General features: G+C 37.5%; 1 protein-coding gene across 1 annotated transcript in view; it reads right to left on the bottom strand.

The window, feature by feature from the left end:
* Positions 1-19,171, bottom strand: part of Efhc2 (EF-hand domain containing 2) — a 183,877-nt gene that overhangs the window by 26,697 nt on the left and 138,009 nt on the right. Inside the window, exon 12 of the mRNA XM_074062727.1 lies at positions 1,403-1,600. Within this exon, the coding sequence (XP_073918828.1) occupies positions 1,403-1,600 (198 nt within the window). The remainder of the gene's footprint in view (positions 1-1,402; positions 1,601-19,171) is intronic.

Here is a 19,171-nt window from a genome sequence, read left to right as displayed (position 1 = left end):
TATCAGATTTTGTCCTTCAAAGGTCTTTCCATCAAGACTCAGATTCAGATTTTTGGTTGGTGATAGCACAGCCTATTAAGGCTGTAGCCACGAGTGTTGCTCTAAGCAATCGATCTGCATTCTTGACCACTAGTCAAAAATGGTTCTGATATTTAAAAACATCTCCTAATTTGACAAGCATTTAGAACATCCAACACAAGTATAATATGACTTGAGGATTTTTTTTGGTCTTTTCCTTGGACCCAAACCCAACTAGGGGCCTTAACATTCACTTTGATTTTGTCAGATGCAAGCCATTTTTTCTAGAGGAAACCCAACCTGTTGACAGCCCAGAAATGCTTGTCCAATGTTTTCACTGAGGCACAATGCAATATTAGAACCCAAAGGAAACAAAGTGGGCTCTTTTTTTGCAATGAAAATGTTGATGTCTATAATTAAAGCTTGTTGGATCTAGAAGAGGCCCAGGCTATTTCATCAAACACCCCAATACTCTCAACAAGTATTCCTTTAGTGCAGGAGGGTTACATTTTTCACCATGGTGAAAGGCATGGCCGAGGTTTTACAAAAGTCAGCCCACACATTCTCCAAGAGGCTCAAAGAAGTTTAAAGATTCAAGGGAAAATACTATAAAGATAATACCTCAACAAAGATGCATTATGAATTAGGAAAAAAAAGCAAATCATGTGCATTTACAGATAATCCATGAACCATTAAAGATGCTTAAGGCATGTACCTGGCCATTTTGGTGCAGACTTCAAGTCTGGGGATTTGCAAAGGAGTCAGTCACAGGGAAGAGAGATGGCAGTGGTGTGCAGTGACAAGGTTAAAAGCTAAGATTTCTAATACCCGATGAAATCCATGAATCCATATTTCCCCCATTCTATCAGGTATACAGGAAAAATGAACCCCCAAACATATTAAGATTATTATATCCAGCTGTATGCAATAATGATTTAATAAAACTCAACACACTATCAATGTATTAGCAATAGATTATATTGAGCTTCATTATTTTTAAGAAATAATTTCCAAGAACTTCTGTAGAAAGTTTATTTGTAAATTCCCTGTTCTGTGTATTGTGAAAGTCACATTTATAAGTTCCATTTATAAGGTAAGAAGACACCTCAGCATTTATTAAAGCCTCTAACACCTTGTTTTATTACATGTTTCAGTTTAAAGCTTCTAGAAACAAATGAAAATGCAAGGAGGCAGAAAATTCTTTTAAAGATACAAGGCCTCCTTTAATCCTCAGTGATTTATGGTGGCTTTGCTAAATAGTTGAGTATGATGAGATGTGCCAATTTTCTTTTTGTCCTTTCGGAAAAAATATTATAAATTCTTTCATTACTGAGGTTCACATGAAACTTAAATGATCTATTAGAATCAATAAAACACAGCTTACTTTTCTCGATCTTCGTATAGACAGGTAAAAATGAGCCTGTCAAAATTCTCAAACATATTTTTCTTGAACTTTTCATGGACTTGTGACATTAAGGCAGTCAAATCTGTATCCACAATAACAGGCAACTGATAGTGACGTGAAATGGTTATGATTTCCTGGTCTATGAGCTTCCCGTCAGTTATATTCATCAATATGTCTCTGTAAAGAAGATGGAAAACATTCACAAAATGATATCCAAGAAATATGTTGCTTCTCCTTCTATTAAAAAGGTTCCAATTGCATTTTATAAAACTTTTGCCAACTATGTAGAGGATGGGTGGTCATTGTCCTTTACCTTAATTCCTGTACTTAATTTAGGAGCAGTAGGAAGGTGTCAATGTTAAAATGGAAAATCATAAGCACCATAGTTTATAAATAAAATGGCATCTTGTCCACTTTGATAACAGCCTGCAACCAGGAAGTAAACTGTTAGAGTCTTTGAATGGTCAAAACACCTGTCAGTAAGTACATGACTTTATTCAATGCCTATTAATCTTCCTTATACAAAATAGTAACTGACACGAGTCTCTGGTTTCCTAGGATACAAAATTTGTAAATCAATAAACTAGAAAAGTATTCTGCAGATAAGGAAAACAATCAGGCACATTTCTGTAGTCAAAAGTAAAAACTGACACTCCCTGGCAATGAGGAAAAAAATGAGAAAAGCTGAAAGGGTTATGTAAGGTTATCGCCATCTGAGTCTTTAGAAATCCAAGTAACAACCACATATTAATGATGAGGACCCAAAGCATAACAAATTGACTGCAGTGTTTCCAATATAGCCACTGGATGAAAGCTATAGACTATGCTGCATGCATTAGGAATAATCATATCAAAATGATTAACATACAAAATGTTATGGTGGTTACATGAATAAGCTTCCACAACAAAATTTACTTACTGGAAATATTTCAGTTTCCAAGACTTTCAAATAAACAAGGGAAAATAAGATCTTATCTGCTCTTCTATTATAGATTGGTCTTTTAGAATAATGGCTTTCAGTTCTTTTTGGTAATTCCGGTTATTATCAATATGATCGAAGAATTCTTGGTTCTTTAGATGGAGTCTAGGAAAATCCATGATGTTGTTCTATCCAAAGAAACTGCATTTTTCCCACATTCTCCTATCAAGTTTTTGAACTTTTTTGTTTTTGTTTTGCTTTTATATTTTTAAGGAGAAATCAAGGCCAAATTCAACCAAGAGGACACCACAATTTTAGCAAGTCAGGTCAAATGATACAATCAGTAATTGGCTCACTCTGTGGAAAACACTATAAAAGATACTTTGGCCTCTGAACCTTTCAAAGTCTATACTGTATTTCGGCTGTTCAAGCATGCTGATGTGCTCTCAAAGCCACAGGCTGATAGGGCTAATTGAATGAAATGAGTAATAGCAATAACAGCCTCATCCTCTACTGCCTACCAAAGACTAGCTATATGTTGGGTGCTGCCAGGTGATTTGGCATAAATCATTTGATCTGATCTGTAAAATTATCCCCATTTTTCAGATGAGAAAACTGAGGTATAGAAATGTTGAGTAATCCACCCAATGTATGATTCAAATCCTTTGCTCCTGCATATTACTCTATCCCCTTCTTAGGTTGGGACAGAAGACAGAGTGACTGGATAGAGATGGGGAGTGAGTTTTTCTCTTTTTTTTAACTGTTCATGCTATGGTTGCAAAGTGTCCCTCAAAAGTTCATGTGTTGGAAACTTAATCCTCAAATCTATATGCTGATTGTATTTTTTTATTCATTTATTCATATGTGCATACATTGTTTGGGTCATTTCTTCCCCCTAACCCCAGCCCCTCCCTCTCTCCCCCACCCTGCCTCACTTCCAGGCAGAACCTGTTCTGCCCTTTTCTCCAATTTTGTTGAAGTGAAGACATAAGCAATAATAAGAAATACACAGTGTTTTTGCTAGCTGAGATAAGGATAGCTATACAGAGAGATTCCTAGCATTGCTTTCATGCACAAGCATGTTACAACCCGAATTGATTCATCTCTACCTGACCTCTTCACTACTCCCTGGTCACCTTCCCAAATTGACCTCTGTCATTTTAAGGTTATTGTATTAGGTCCTCTACAGTGGGGACATCAAACACTTTCAAGTTTTGGGATTCCTACCTATCTCCATTCCTCCCATATGTGCTCTCCCCTTAGCATGTGACCCAAGTCTAACAACATTGCTGCATTTGCCCTACATCTAAAGTCCGCATACGAGGGAGAACATACGATTTTTGGTCTTCTGAGCCTGGCTAACCTCACTCAGAATGATGTTCTCCAGTTCCATCCATTTACCAGCGAATGATAACATTTCATTCTTCTTCATGGCAGAGTAAAACTCCATTGCGTGTAAGTACCACATTTTCTTAATCCATTCATCAGTAGTGGGGCATCTTGGCTGCTTCCATAACTTGCTATTGTGAATAGCGCTGCAATAAACATGGATGCACAGGTGCCTCTGGAGTAACCTGAGTCACATTCCTTTGGGTATATTCCCAGGAATGGGATTGCTGGATCATATGGCAGATCTATGTTTAGATTTTGAAGGAGCCTCCATATTTTTTCTGAGTGGTTACACTGGCTTGCATTCCCACCTGCAGTGTACATGGGTTCCTTTTTCCCTACATCCTCGCCAACACCTGTTGTTGTTGGTGTTTTTGATGATAGCTATTCCAACAGGGGTGAGGTGGAATCTTAGTGTGGTTTTGATTTGCATTTCTTTATGGCCAGAGATGGTGAGCATTTTTTCTTGTGTTTTTTGCCATTTGAATTTCTTCTTTTGAGAAAATTCTGTTTAGTTCAGGTGCCCATTTCTTTATTGGTTCATTGATTTGGGGAGAGTTTAGTTTTTTGAGTTCCCTGTATATTCTGGTTATCAGTCCTTTGTCTGATGTATAGCTAGCAAATATTTTCTTCCACTCCGTGGGTGGTCTCTTCAGTTTAGAGAACATTTTTTTTGTTGTGCAGAAGCTTTTTAATTTCATGTAGTCCCATTTGTCCATCCTTTCTCTTAGTTGCTGAGATGCTGGGGTTCTATTGAGGAAGTCCTTGCCTATACTTATTGCTTCCAGAGTATTCCCTGCTCTTTCCTGTACTAGCTTCAGAGTTTTGGGTCTGATATTAACCTTGATCCATTTTGACCTGATACTAGTATAGGGTGATAAACATGGATCTAGTTTTAGTTTTTTGTAGATGGATAACCACTTTTCCCAGAAATATTTGTTGAAGAGGCTGTTTTTTCTCCATCATATGTTTTTGGCACCTTTGTCAAAAATAAGATGCGCATAGTTGTGTGGATTCATACCTGGGTCCTCTATTCTGTTCCATTGAACATGTCTGTTTTTGTGCCAGTACCATGCTGTTTTTATTGTTATTGCTTTGTAATATAGTTTGAACTCAAGTATTGTGATACCTCCAGCATTGCTCTTTTTGCTGAGTATTGCCTTGGCTATTTGTGATCTCTTGTGCTTCCAAATGAACTTTAGGGTAGATTTTTCAATCTCTGTGATTAATGTCATTGGAATTTTGATGGGACTTGCATTAAATATGTAGATTGATTTTGGTAGTATAGCCTTTTTTACTATGTTGATTCTACAATCCATGAGCATGGGAAATCTTTCCACCTTCTGTAGTCTTCCTCCATCTCTTTCTTCAGGGGTTTGTAGTTCTCCTTGTAGAGGTCATTCACATCCTTTGTTAAGTTTACTCCTAGGTATTTTATTTTATTTTTTTGAGACTATTATAAATGGAATTGTTTCCATATATTCTTTCTCAATCTGTTCATTATTGGTGTATAGAAAAGCTAATGATTTTTGTAAGTTGATTTTGTATCTTGCCATATTGCTGTAGCTGTTTATGGTGTCTAGGAGTTTTTTGGGTCTTTAAGATATACATCATGTCGCCTGCAAATAGGGATATTTTGACAGTTTCTTTACCTATTTGTATTCCTTTTATTTCTTCTTCTTGACTAATTGCTCTGGCTAGGAATTCCAGGACTATGTTGAATAGGAGTGGGGATAGTGGGCACCCTTGTCTTGTTCCTGATTTTAGGGAAAATGGTTTCAGTTTTTCTCCATCAAGTATGATGTTGGCTATAGGTTTGTCATATATAGCTTTTACAATGTTGAGGAAGTTTCCTTCCATTCCTAGTTTTCTTAGAGTTTTTATCATGAAGTGGTGTTGGATCTTATCAAAGGCTTTTTCTGCATCTATTGGGATGATCAAGTGGTTTTTGTCTTTGCTTCTATTAATGTGCTGTATTACATTTATAGATTTGCATATGTTGAACCACCCCTGCATCCCTGGGATGAAGCCAACTTGGTCGTGGTGAATGATCTTTCTGATGTGTTGTTGGATTCAGTTTGCCTTTATTTTATTGAGGATTTTTGCATCAATGTTCGTTAAGGAGATTGGCCTATAGTTCTCCTTTTTGGATGTGTCTTTGTCTGGTTTTGGGATGGGTGTAATACTGGCTTCATAAAATGAGTCAGGCAGTTTTCCTTCCCTTTATATTTCATGGAACAGTTTAAGGAGGGTTGGTATTAGTTCTTCTTTAAAGGACTGATAGAATAGCAGAGAATCCATAAGGTCCTGGACTTTTCTTTTTTGGGAGACTCTTTATTGCTGCTTCAATTTCATTTTGTGTTATAGGTCTATTCAGGTGGTTAATATCCTCTTGGTTCAATTTTGGATAATCATAAGTATCTAGAAATTTATCCATTTCTTCAAGATTTTCAAACTTATTAAAATATAGGTTCTCAAAGTAGTCTCTGATGATTTCCAGGATTTCTGTGGTGTTTGTTGTTATCTCCCATTTTGCATTTCTGATTTTACTGATTTAGATTTTTTCTCTCCTCATTTTAGTCAGGTTTGTCAGGGATCTGTCAACCTTGTTTATTTTTTTTCAAAAAACCAGCTTTTTGTTTCATTTATTCTTTGTATTTTTTTTTGTTTCTATTTCATTAATTTTTGGCCCTTATTTTTATTATTTCTCTCCTTCTGCTTGTTTTGGGTTTTGCTTGTTCTTGTTTTTCTAGGAGTTTGAGATGCAGCATTAGGTCATTGATTTGAGATCTTTCTGTCCTTTTAATATATGCACTCATGGCTATAAACTTTCCTCTTAGGACTGCCTTTGCTGTGTCCCGTAGGTTCTGGTAGGTTGTGTTTTCATTTTCATTAACTTCCAGAAGCCTTTTAAGTTCCTCTTTTATTTCATCAATGATCCATTGATCATTCAGCAATGTGTTGTTTAGCTTCCAATTGTTTACATGAATTCTACTGTTGTTTTTATTGTTGAGTTCTAGTTTTAATGCATTGTGATTACATAGAATGCATGGGATTATTTCTTTTTTCTTATATTTGCTGAGGCTTGCTTTGTGCCCTAAGATATGATCTGTTTTGGAGAAAGTTCCATGGGCTGCTGAGAAGAATGTATATTGTGCAGAAGTTGGATGAAATATTCTGTAGACGTCAGCTAGGTCCATTTGATCTATGGTGTGAATTAGTTCTAGAATTTCTTTATTGATTTTTTGTTTGGATGACCTATCTATTGGTGATAGGGGGTTATTAAAGTCTCCCACTACTACTGTGTTGGAATCTATATATGCTCTTAGGTTGTTCAGAGTATGTTTGATGAAATTGGGTGCACTGACGTTGGGTGCATATAGGTTGATAATTGTTATTTCCTTTTGGTCTATTTCCCCTTTTATTAGTATGGAGTGTCTACTTTGTCCAAGATAAGTATTGCTACTCCTGCCTGTTTTCAAGGGCCACTGGCTTGGTAAATCTTTTTCCAGCCTTTCACCCTAAGCCAGTGCTTGTTTCTGTTGATAAGATGGGTCTCTTGTAAGCAACAAAATGTTGGATCTTCCTTTTTAATCCAGTTTGCCAAACGGTGTCTTTTGATGGGGGAGATAAGTCCGTTAACATTCAGTGTTAGTACTGATAGGTATGTGGTGATTCCTGTCATTTAGTTGTTTTTGTTGTTTAAGGGTTTGATTGTGTACAGCTAAATCAAAGTTACTCTCTGATTCCTTGTTTTTTCTTCTCCTGTGGTTTGGTACTGCCTGTCCTTTCATGGTTTTGTTTGCTTTCATTTTCTGTGTGCAGAATTCCTTGAAGAATCTTTTGGAGTGGTGGCTTTGTGGTCACACATTGTTTTAGTTTCTGCTTATCATGGAAGACTTTTATTGCTCCATCTATTTTGAATGATAGTTTTGCTGAGTAGAGTATCCTAGGGTTGAAGTTATTTTCATTCAGTGCCTGGAATACCTCACTCCATGCCCATCTTGCTTCTAAAGTCTCCATTGAAAAATCTGCTGTGATTTTGATGGATTTACCTTTGTATGTTAGTTGTTTTTCCTCTCTTACAGCCTTCAATGTTCTTTCTCTATTCTCTGTTCTTTTTGTTTTAATGATACTATGTCATGGGGTAGTTCTATTTTGGTCAAGTCTGTTTGGTGCCCTCGAGGCTTCCTGTACTTGAATGGGTATAGCTTTCTCTAGATTTGGGAAATTTTCTGTTATTATTTTGTTGAATATGTTACAAATTCCTTTTGGTTGCACCTCTTCTCCTTCTTCAATGCCCATGATTCTCAGGTTTGGTCTTTTGATGGAGTTGGTGAGTTCTTGCATACTTTCAGAGGTCTTGAGTAGTTTGACTAATAGCTCTTCAGTTTTCCTTTAATTTCCATTTCATCTTCAAGTTCTGAGATTCTGTCTTCCACTTGTTCTAGTCTTCTGGATTGGCCTTCCATTGTGTTTTTAATTTTTTAAACTTAAAAAAATTTTTTCTGCAGTTTTCCATATCATGAGTCACTTCCTCTTTATTATTGTCAATTCTTGTCTTTAATTCACTTATCTATTTATAGTGTTCTCTGTTTCACTTTGGTGTTGATTTATGGTTCCTATGAGTTCATTTATTTGTTTCTGTGTCTTCTCATATTCTTTATTTTTGGTGTGTTGGAATTTCTTGAGTGCCTCTTGTATGTTTTGGTTGACCATGTCTAGTAACATCTCCATGAAATTCTCAGTGATTACTTGCAGGATTTCTCCTTTCAGAATGTTCTTGTGGGCTTCGTTGGGTTCCTTGGTGTAGTTTATCTTTGTTTTGTTGGAGTCTGGAACTGGGTATCTGTTTTCTTCATTTCCCTCTGAATCCTGTATTGAATTATTTTGGGGGGGGAGAATGGTTTCCATTTCTTTTTCATCTTCCCATTGCTGCACTTGGTACTGTGCATCTATGTTCTTGATGGGCTATTGGTGGTTTCAGTCACCTGTTTTCTTTTCCTTGGTTTAATTTTGTTTTGTGGGTGTGTTGGGTTTTAGGTTAGTGTATGTATGCTATTTCTCTCCCTCGTTTGTGTATAATTGTGTATTAGCTAACTCACAATAGTAAAACTAACAAAACAAAATAAAACAAAAACAATACAAACAAACAAAAAAACCCAAATAAATCAACAGGGGGAGATGGACAAACACACACAGGCAAACAAACAGGAAACCAAACAAACACACAAAAAAATTCCAGATTCAGGAGCAATAGAATTTCAGTCTTAGTAGTTCCGGTGTTACTCCTTCAGCATCCAGCCTTGGTGTTGGTATTTAAGTAGAGGCTCTGTCTTAGTCTCGCCAGGTGGTTGGGGAGTCTTGCCAGTTTTTTTTCCTTTCAGTGACAGCTGCTTAGTCAGCTCTTCCCTCGGTGAGGTGTGGCAGTTTGAGTTTGTATATTGTCCTCAGGTTCCAGAAAATAGCTCTGTAGCCTACCAGGCATCCTGCTTTGGAGTTGGGTTTTTGCTGTGTTGGTTTATTGGGGGCTTGTGTTTCTTTGCCTTGCTCCCTTTCTCTGGGGCAAGGTCAGAGATCCATCAGCCGGCTCCCTGTTGTCAGTGGGTTATGATGGTTTGCTGATTGTTTTTCAATTTTGCAGCATCGTTTGACTTTGGATGTTGCTCACTGGCTCAGGAGATGAGCTTGTGGACCACTCTCTGCCCTATTTCAGGCAGTGGCTTATCATTTGCCCGCTGTCAGCCCTTCTGTCTTTTCAGTCTTTGTTTACTGAAAGTTTGCATGGAGATCAGCTACTTGCCCTCCCCCCTTCTCTGGTGCACTTACAGCACCCTGCCCCCTCTGCTGCGTGTTCCTTTTCAGTTTCTTGTTTATTCAGGGGATTTTTGTGTGTGGGAGGTGGGGGTCAGTCTGTCCAGGGAGCTATGCTGGCTCATCCCAGGGGTGGCTGTGGGAATACCGCCTGATGCTTGGTGGTCATCTATTGGTCTGCCGGATGTCTCCCAAGCAATTTTGGAGCAGGCGTCTGGTAGTGCAGGAGCCCTCCTGTTTTCTCGGTGTAACATGGCATGGAGATGCTTTGTATGGGCTGGGGTTTCAGGGTATTGAAGTTTTGATTCTTCTTGGTGCTTTTTTCTGTCAGGTGTGGCTCCAGTGTCTCAGCAAGAATTTTGACTTACGGAGCTCACGCTGTCTGCTTCTGTACTCTAGTCACCATCTTGATGTGACTTGATTGTATTTGGAGGTTAAGTCTTTGGAAGGTAATTAGTGTTAGATGAGATCCTCAGAGTGGGGCCACCACTTTAGTTGCTTTATAAGAATATGAAGAGAACCCCAAGCTAGCATGCTTGCTCTGTCTTGCCATGGTACGCCTTGAATTGTTATGCAATAAGAAGGCCCTTACCAGATGCTGGAATTGTGTTCTTGGACTTTCCAACCTTCAGAACAACGAGCTAAATATACTTCTATTCTTTGGAAACTTCCCTGTCTCAGGTGTTTTGTTATATCAACAAAAAATGTACTAAGACAGTTCATTACCTCTGCTTTGGGGACTATCATTAGCCCACACAAAAAAGAGAAAATAATTTTTGAAACCCTGAGCCATCAACCATCTATTGCAGAGGACTAACTGACCACAGAGGAGGCATTGCCAGGAAAGTCCCTAGCTCGTTTTTAGCACTGGTCATGAAATAATCAGTTATGACCATGCATAGAATGAAGCACCATATCACCATTAATAGTATGTTGATTGGTATTTATTGGTATGAAAGATGCCCATGCTATGTTGATAAATGTACTATGACCCTAGTTCGCTCAAGATACAGGTGAATGTTCAGTAAGAGAAAAAAGAGGAAATATGGAAGGCTATGTGCCAAAACATCATGAGCATTATCCTGGATTGCTGAGATTTCTTTCTTTTTTTAAACATATTTTCACTTTTCTCTGAGATTTTATAATAATCAAGGATCACTTTTATTGTGAGAAACTGAAAACCATTTGAAAGCTTTTTCCTTTTGAGAGCAGAAAATGGTATGAAGAAGAGCAAGTGGCACACTCCCAAGGAGGATGAAAAAACGTGTGCAGCAGTAACTAGAAACTTCCCACAAACCTTTAACTAAACTTAATATAGCATCACCAGATCATAAAAGTTTATTTTCCTTTTCATTGGATAAAATGAAATTATGTTGGCTTCACTGCAGTTAAAATTTATATCTGCTGGGTTTCTGTATGCTTGTTTTGAACAGCTCAGTATTCCACAGCACTCACGGCTTCAAAGAAGCTGTGCCATACTGAAAACTGCCACCAGTTCTGCAGGGCACCAGAGGCCCTGCAGGGCTGCCCGTATGACTGCTGCACCCACATGAGACAGGTTCCTGCACCAGGACCTAAACTAAGACAGGTCAGCCTCACATGGCAGACTTCAAATGGCTGTTGTTGCCACTTTGCTCTGCATTTGCCATGTGTGCCTTCTCTAGGAATTGCTCTACCTTAACAAACTTTATTGGGTTTCACAAAGAATTAGGAATCTTTTCAAAAGTAGTACACTTCAGTTTTTTTATTATAGTAAAATACACATAGCATGAAATTTACTATTTATGACATTTAGAATATTGGCAGTGTTTTACAACTATTACCCCAAAGAAAGCTCATACTCATTAACTACTTAGTTATTCCCTTTCCTTCTCCCCCCAGCCTTCTCTCCTACCTGGCAACTACTAATCTGCTAGCTCTGCAGTTTTGTCAATTTTGGAAATTTCATATAAATGGAATCGTATATAGTCTTTTATAACTGGTTGCTCTCACTTAACATGTTTTTGAGGCTCATCCAAGTTGAGTAAGCCTAAGTACTTCGTTCTTTTTTATGGTGGAATAAAATTCCCCTGTGTGATATATCACATTTTGCTTACTTATTTATGCACTGATGTATAGTTGAGTTATTTCTACCTTTTGGCTATTGTGAATAGTGCTGCTATGAATATCTGTGTACAAGGTTTTATTTGAGTACCTCTTTTCTTTCTTTAAAATTATTTTATATTTTTACTAGTATATATCAATTGTACAAAGAGGTTTCACTATGATATTTCACAATGCATATATTTGAGTGCAATTTCAATTATTTTGGGTATATATGTGTATGTACACATATATATTCAGGAGTGCAATTGCTAGATTATATGACACTTCTATGTTTAAGGTATCAAGGAAACACCAAACTTTTCTGCATGCTCCATTTTTGCTTAGCAGCAGCCACAAAAAACAAAGTTTCAACTTCTATTAAGCATATCCCTTCTTTGCCTAAAATTTCAGAATAAATATGAAATAAGATCTGACACCAAGATTTGACCTCATAACTTCTTGCCCAATCCCTTAAGGGAAATAAAAATGTACTTTAAAAACACCTATTAAGGGCTTGCGAGAGGGTGACTCAAGTGGTAGAGTGCCTGCCTAGCAAGCATGAGGCCCTGAGTTCAAACCCCAGTACCACCAAAAAAAGCACCTATTAATTGTATTGATCTTGTGCTCATTGATTAATATTAACTAAAGATTCCAATGTCAAGTTACCTTTGTCTTTAACCTAATACTGCACTACATTCCTGACACAAATATTTTATTTTATATAGTGCAATACTGTATTATAAAAGTATTATTTAATTAATCTTATAAGGTATGTTGCCATGGTTTTGTTTTTGTAACTAGACTCATAAGACTGATAATGCCAATGTGCTCTTGGGTATTGAGGTAACTATGCAGAATTCTGAAACATGAAATGACAAGTAGCTTTTAAGACATAATTCCATTAAAGTCATCCAGTCAAGTAATGGTGAATCAAAACTTCATCTTGAAGCTCTGAATCTCAGAGCTCAGACTCAGGGTATTTTCTTACATACTGAATCATTAAAGTCTAAGCAATGTCTTTCAAATAAATTGAAAAAAAATTAGTTTTGGCATAAACAAGGCCTCACGAGCCTAAGCATTAGGCCCTAAGGCATACAAGACCATCTGATTGAGCCTAAATTAAACCAAGCAGCAGTTCTGATGACAATTAGGTAGCACCCTTTCTCATTTCCTTCAATCTGATATTCATCAAATCAAATGAGTTTGGTTCCCTCTAATAGGAAACCACACACACCTGCTCACATCCTACACTCCCTCAGGCTTGCTCTTATCCTTGTGGTCCTTAAGTTGAGCAGAAGCCTACTTGTCACTTCCATCCCAGCATGGCATACAATGGAGAAATAGCACATTGCCAGACAGTAGAGGGTGGCAGATACAGCTGGTAGAATATGTGTCAGAGGAAGGATAGATGGAAAGATACAGCAAAGCAGGGCCAATACAAATGTCTGACCAAACAGACTTTTCTAAGGCCTAACTGGAGTTCAAAGCCATTTACAAAACTCTTGAACTTCAATAGATATCAAAGCTATTCCATGTGGCCACTAGGGCTGTGCACTGCCCAAATTTAGATAGTGCATCTCTAGATTTACGGTGTAAGTGTTTTCTCTGGAACTGGGCACCATGATGACCTTGCCAGAGAGGCCAACGAACCCCAGAGGAGAGGGGAAAAGCTTGGGGGGAGGGGTCAATGTAAACCATAAGAAAATCATTTACCCCAGCAGAGGTCAGAAATTTGCTTTCTTTTTTTAAAAAATTTTTTGTATATTTTTCTTTTCTTTTACTTTTATTATTGTGCTGGGTGAAGGTACATTGTGGCATTTATAAAAGTTCTCACAATATATCAAATATATCATACTTGAACTCACCCCCTTCACCATTTTACTTTACCTCCCTCCCCCCCATTCCTGGAATAGTTTCAACAAGTATTATTTTTCCACTTACATACATGTGTACATAGCATTTCTACCATATTTACCCTCCCACACCTCTTCCACCTCTTTCCCCCTCACATTGGTACCAACCCCCACCCCAGGCAGGACTTGTTCTGCTCTTCTGTTCTCTGATTTTGTAAAAGAAAAAAATGACATTTTTGTTTGCTTAAGATAGCTACACAGGAAGTTTCCTTATGACATTTCCATGTACATATGTATTATAATCTCAATTGGTTCATCTCTATTTTTATTCTTTCTACCTTAGTCCCTTTCTTACGATGATTTTAAAAGGTTTAAAAATTCTATATTCATTCTTGTATAGAAAGTACATCAACCATATTCACCTTCTTAACATCTTTCTTTTACCCTCCCTCTCTCGTATGTGACTTCTCCTTAGTGTGACCTGTTTTTCATAATATTGCTGTCTTTGTATCAGGTCTATATTCCACATGTGAGAGAAAATATGTGACTTTTGGCTTTTGAACCTGGCTAACTTCACTTAAGATAATGTTCTCCGGTTCCATCCATTTACCTGCAAACAACAAAATTTCATTCTTCTTTGTGGCTAAATAAAATTCCATTATATATAAACACCATGCTTTCTTAATCCATTCATCAGTACTGGGGCATCTTGGCTATTTCCATAGCTTAGCTATGTGAATAATGTTGCAATAAACATGGGCGTGCAGGTGCCTTTATTGTAACCTGACTTATATTCCTTTGGGTATATACTTAGGAGTGGTATTGCTGGAGCATATGGCAGTTCTGTTTTTACTTTCTTGAGGAGCCTCCATACTGTTTTCTATAGTTGTTGTACTAATTTACATTCCCACCAGCATCATATGAAGGTTCCTTTTTCCCCACATCCTCACCAGCATTTGTTGTTGCAGAAACCTGTTTTCACCTGGGAGGCAGTGGGAGGTTGTGTGGCTTAGTGGGAAAAGTGTGAACTTTAGAATGACACAGACCTAGACTAAAATTCCAGTTCTACAAATTCACTAGTAATGGGAACTGTGGTAAATTACTTAACTTCTCTGAGTTTCAGTGCCTTATCAGTGAAATTGGGCAAGACCATCTGTGTCACAGGATTTTATTTTTCCATATGGGCCAGGGTGGTCTTGTTAAAACATTACTCAAATCATGCCATTACCCTCCTCGAAACACTCTAAGGGCTTTCCCTCTCTTCCAAAGTAGAACCTAGAAGCCTTATGATGGCCTACAAGGCCCAAGATCATCTGGCTCCTCTCCTCTACTGTCTCTTGGAACTCATCCCTTATGACCCATCTTTCCCTTTCTACCAGCCTTAATGCACATCTTGCTCTACTCAACCAAGCCAGGCAAGTTCCAAACTCAGGAACTTTGCACTTGATATTCCCCCAGAAAGTTACATAGTTGGAACCTTTAGCTCTTGTACGGCATCTTCTCCCCTACTTGGTTGTCAGCTTCTCCCAAGAGGCTTTCCCTGCCGGCCTTGTTAAAAGTCTGACCCCTGCCTCTACATCTCTAACCCCTTTCCTACTTTCTTTTCCTCTGTGCCATTCATCATACTTTAATGTAGTGTATAATTTCCTTATTTATTTTCTGTATCATCTTCATCTTTCCCCACTGCCACTAAAAATGTAAGTTCCACAGAGTGGGGGGCTATTTGTTTATTTTGCTCACTGGTGAATCCACAATACCTTGAATAGTCCCTGGCACATAGTAAGCCCTGTGTAATCAGTAACTTGCTGAATAGATGAAAACTGAGGATATGAAAAGCATGCAGTATAGTGTCTGGGACTACAAATGCTCAATAAATGAGTATAATATTTATTAGTCTCATCATCTCACAATGGAGATAATTTCATCTTGCATTAAACTGGAAGAGTAACTTCTCTCAAGTAAGTTTATCTAGGAGGAATGGTAAAGGTTTTTAATGACTCAGAAATCTCAGAATTTATCTACCAAATGCAAAAGGAAAATGGTCTGCCCATTTTAAAGAGTCATATACAGGAGTAAGTCTGAAGTGATAAAGTAACAAACTCCAGATGGACCTTCCTTTATAAACTAGAGAGATCTCAAAAGCTCCAGAAATACTCAACTTTTAGAAATCAAATTAGATACCCTCTTTCACTCTCTGTTACACATAAAAATATGCTATTATCATTTTGGTCATTTTTAATTGGCAATGGCACTGAACATCTTAGCTATAAATTCCTCTGATTTCTGTCAAGTTCTGAATGACAAAGAAACACACTGAGCCCTAAAATAAATTCTTTTGAAACTAAAGAATCTTATGACAGTATAATTACTGCCAAATTCTTCTGCTTTATAAATTGATTTTGTAAAATAAATTTTCTAAAAGAGAGATCCATCTGCATTGAAAATCATTGACCTTGTTTTCTTATTCCAAATAAATGTAAGCTTCTTGTTTTCTCTTTATTGCTACTCTTATCTTCATTTCACATTAAATACTATGGCTTTTCCTGTTTTGACATGTAGTGGAATGTACATGATAATTTTAATTTATTTAGTTTGAAATTCAGTATCTCTTGGTACACTTGAATTCAAGGCTGTTTGAGTGCAGCTGAACAAAAAGATATTCTAATGCAATTAAGAGCAATTGCTGCACATTATTAAGTCTATTCTTCATAGAGGTATAATTTTAGATATCCTTTAAAACATACATCTACAATCCTTCTGTGATTTGGTACAATATGCACTTAAATGAGCTAAAGTGACAGTGATTGTTGTTGTTATTGGTTGTTTCCTAAATTTTGACTTTTTTGGTAAAGTAAATGCAAGTCTTGATGAGGGTAATTAACTTGCAATATGGGTAGAAAGGGGTAAATATTCATCTCACCTCAAGCAAAGTTTTTCATTTTCTACAACCTTGCTTTTCAGTAACAACCATCATGTGGTCAGGGATCATTTGTCTCCAGGCAAACCCCACTTGTTTGGCTTCTCTCTCTCTCTCTCTCTCTCTCTCTCTCTCTCTCTTTTTTTTTTTTTTTTTTTTGAGACAGAGTCTCCTTATGTATCCTAAACCCAGATGTGAATTGGCAATTCTCCTAACTCCACCTTCCAAAGGGCTGGGAGTACCATCGCACCCAGCTTTTGTTTGGCTTTTTGTTTCCAACTGCTCCTTACTTGGTTGACAGATGTTTCTGAGGCCTAGAAGGCCTTGCTGAGCACTTCCCAATCAGTGAGCCTTAGATAGAGGTGACCCCATGTAAGCCCAGTGGTGCTTACTGATCACATACACTGACTACAAGATGGGGCCTGTGCTCTTTGGGTGCTTATAATCAACTCATTAATTCAAAATTTACTTCTATTAAACAATTCTGAATAATATAATCAGATTATTCATTCTTTTTAAATGCACACTTTAAAATATAAAATTTATTGGCTGGATTCTAAAAGTAATATTTCTAAATTACAGATAATTTGGATAATATATAAAAGCAAGATTAAAAAAAGAAAAGAGGAAATGTAGGTGTAGCTTAGTGGTAGAGTTCATGCTTAGCATGCCTGAGACCCTGGGTTCAATACCCACCAACAAAACCAACAGAGAAAAAGAAAAAGCATACACAGTCCTGCCACCCCACTATAAACAAATAAACATTCCAACATATTTCTTTGCAGTTTGTTTTCTATAAAGGGTTTTGTGATTATTTCTTTGATAGTTGTGAGCATATTTTATAATTTGCTTTTTTCTCTTAACTAATACATTTCTATGTTACCACACACTCTTCTGAAAAATAGTAAATTATATTTCTGTTATTGGCTGTTTTACGGTCTCTTTCAAATTTTTACATAAATAATGTTACAATGAGCACATACATGCATAAACATTTGTCTGTGTATACAGCTATTCCCTTCAGATTGGGTTTCAGAAGTACAATTAGTGGAGCAGAAGAAAGGGACATTTTAAAGGCTCTTGATACATGGTGCTAAGTTGCTTTTACCCTCCCATCATCAATGACTGAGCTCATAGCAATGGATATTAACCATTTCAAGCATTTCCTAATTTGACAGGTAAAAATGATCTCATTTAGGGGACATAGCACAGCTGGTAGAGCACTTGCCTAGCCTGCATGAGACCCTGGGTTTAATCCCTAGTAGAACAGGGAAAAATAGCACCAAAAATGATCTCAAAAATGATCTGATTTTAATCTATAAGGACTTTACAGCTCACTTACAAACCTGAACTTCTCTTCTCTTTATTTGAGAAATTATATCTCTTCTTCTAGTGTGTTCTGTCTGCCCATGTCTTACCCATGTATCCATTCATTCAACAAATATTGAATACTAAACTCCTTATAAACTGATGGATAAAAAGAGATGAATGGAACAGATTTGATCCCCAGCCCTCAATACCTCCATCTGGGAGTTGATCACAGCCCAGTAGGAAAGCCAAGTCAATGAAACAGAAAAAGAGCTGCAATAAAAAAGATATGTCCAGAAGCTCAAAGCTCATATCTCATCTGTTAATATGCATATATGTACAGGGAAATTCAGGAAGACTTCACAGCCAAAGTGATAGTAGAGCAGAAAGATGAATAGCAATCTGTTAACCAGAGAAGTGGGAGGAGAGATAGGAAGGAGGTTGGGAGGAACACATCCTCAAAGACTGAAAGAAGGCAAGAAGATGGTATACTGGAGAAGCTATACTAAGTATTAATAATAAGAGCTATGGTTATCAAGTGCTCAGTGCATGCAAGGCATTGATGAAACTGCTTCACATGCATGAACTCCTTTATTCCTTACAATAATACTTTCAGTAGGAACTTTGATTATCCCCATTTTATTGATTAGAAAGGAACTGAGGCCCAGAGAGCTTCAATAAGTTGTTCAAGGACATAGAGTAAGTAGTGGAGCCAAGATGTCCAGCCTGCTTAGGATACCTAGAACATAGTGGAAACAAAGCAAGAGATAAATTTAGAGAGCTAGCAGGTGGGGCCTAATCAGTTAATAAAGGCACATATGTACCTTTATTGACACCCAGGTTTGCTTCTGATGATGAAGACAAGGGTGTTGAGCAAGAAAGCAATATGAACAGAATTAGACATCAGATAAAGCACCCAGGAAGCAATGGGGAGGTAGTCCCACCATTGAGGGATGCTCAGACAGAGAGAACAGGGAAAGAGGTAAGAGGGGAGAGACACCAAATAGGGTTGAATGTGTTTGGCCAAGGAAGGGCCTCAGTTCTCTCACTGAGTGCCTGGGAGGCAAAGCTATCATGGAAGCTAGCTTTGAAAAGCAGAAGGGACATTTTTTTCTATGAAATGAAAAAGGAAGAATGCAATGTTGCAGATGAAGAGGCATGGGGGAGGTTTGTATCTCAGGATCTCTATTATCTCTACTTCTCTAGAGATTATGTTTTCTGGTATCAAAGGGAGGAAAATGATGAGATGAGGAGCTTAAGACTGAGAAAGCCTGAAACATCCATTGTGGGGGGGCAGGTAGGAAAAGACATAACTGAACCTTGACTCCATCCTTAAATGCTTCTTCATCTTTACTGCTCACTATTCCATCAATTGTCCAGCCCATCACCTGTGCCCTTGATTTCTTAGTCACTGTTGGTCATTTCCTTTCAGCATATAGATATGTTCAGGTCTCTCCCAATGG

This window comes from Castor canadensis, chromosome X (assembly GCF_047511655.1).
Source record: "Castor canadensis chromosome X, mCasCan1.hap1v2, whole genome shotgun sequence".
In the NCBI taxonomy this organism is placed as follows: Eukaryota; Metazoa; Chordata; class Mammalia; order Rodentia; family Castoridae; genus Castor; species Castor canadensis.
This window is presented reverse-complemented; position numbering and strand designations above follow the sequence as displayed.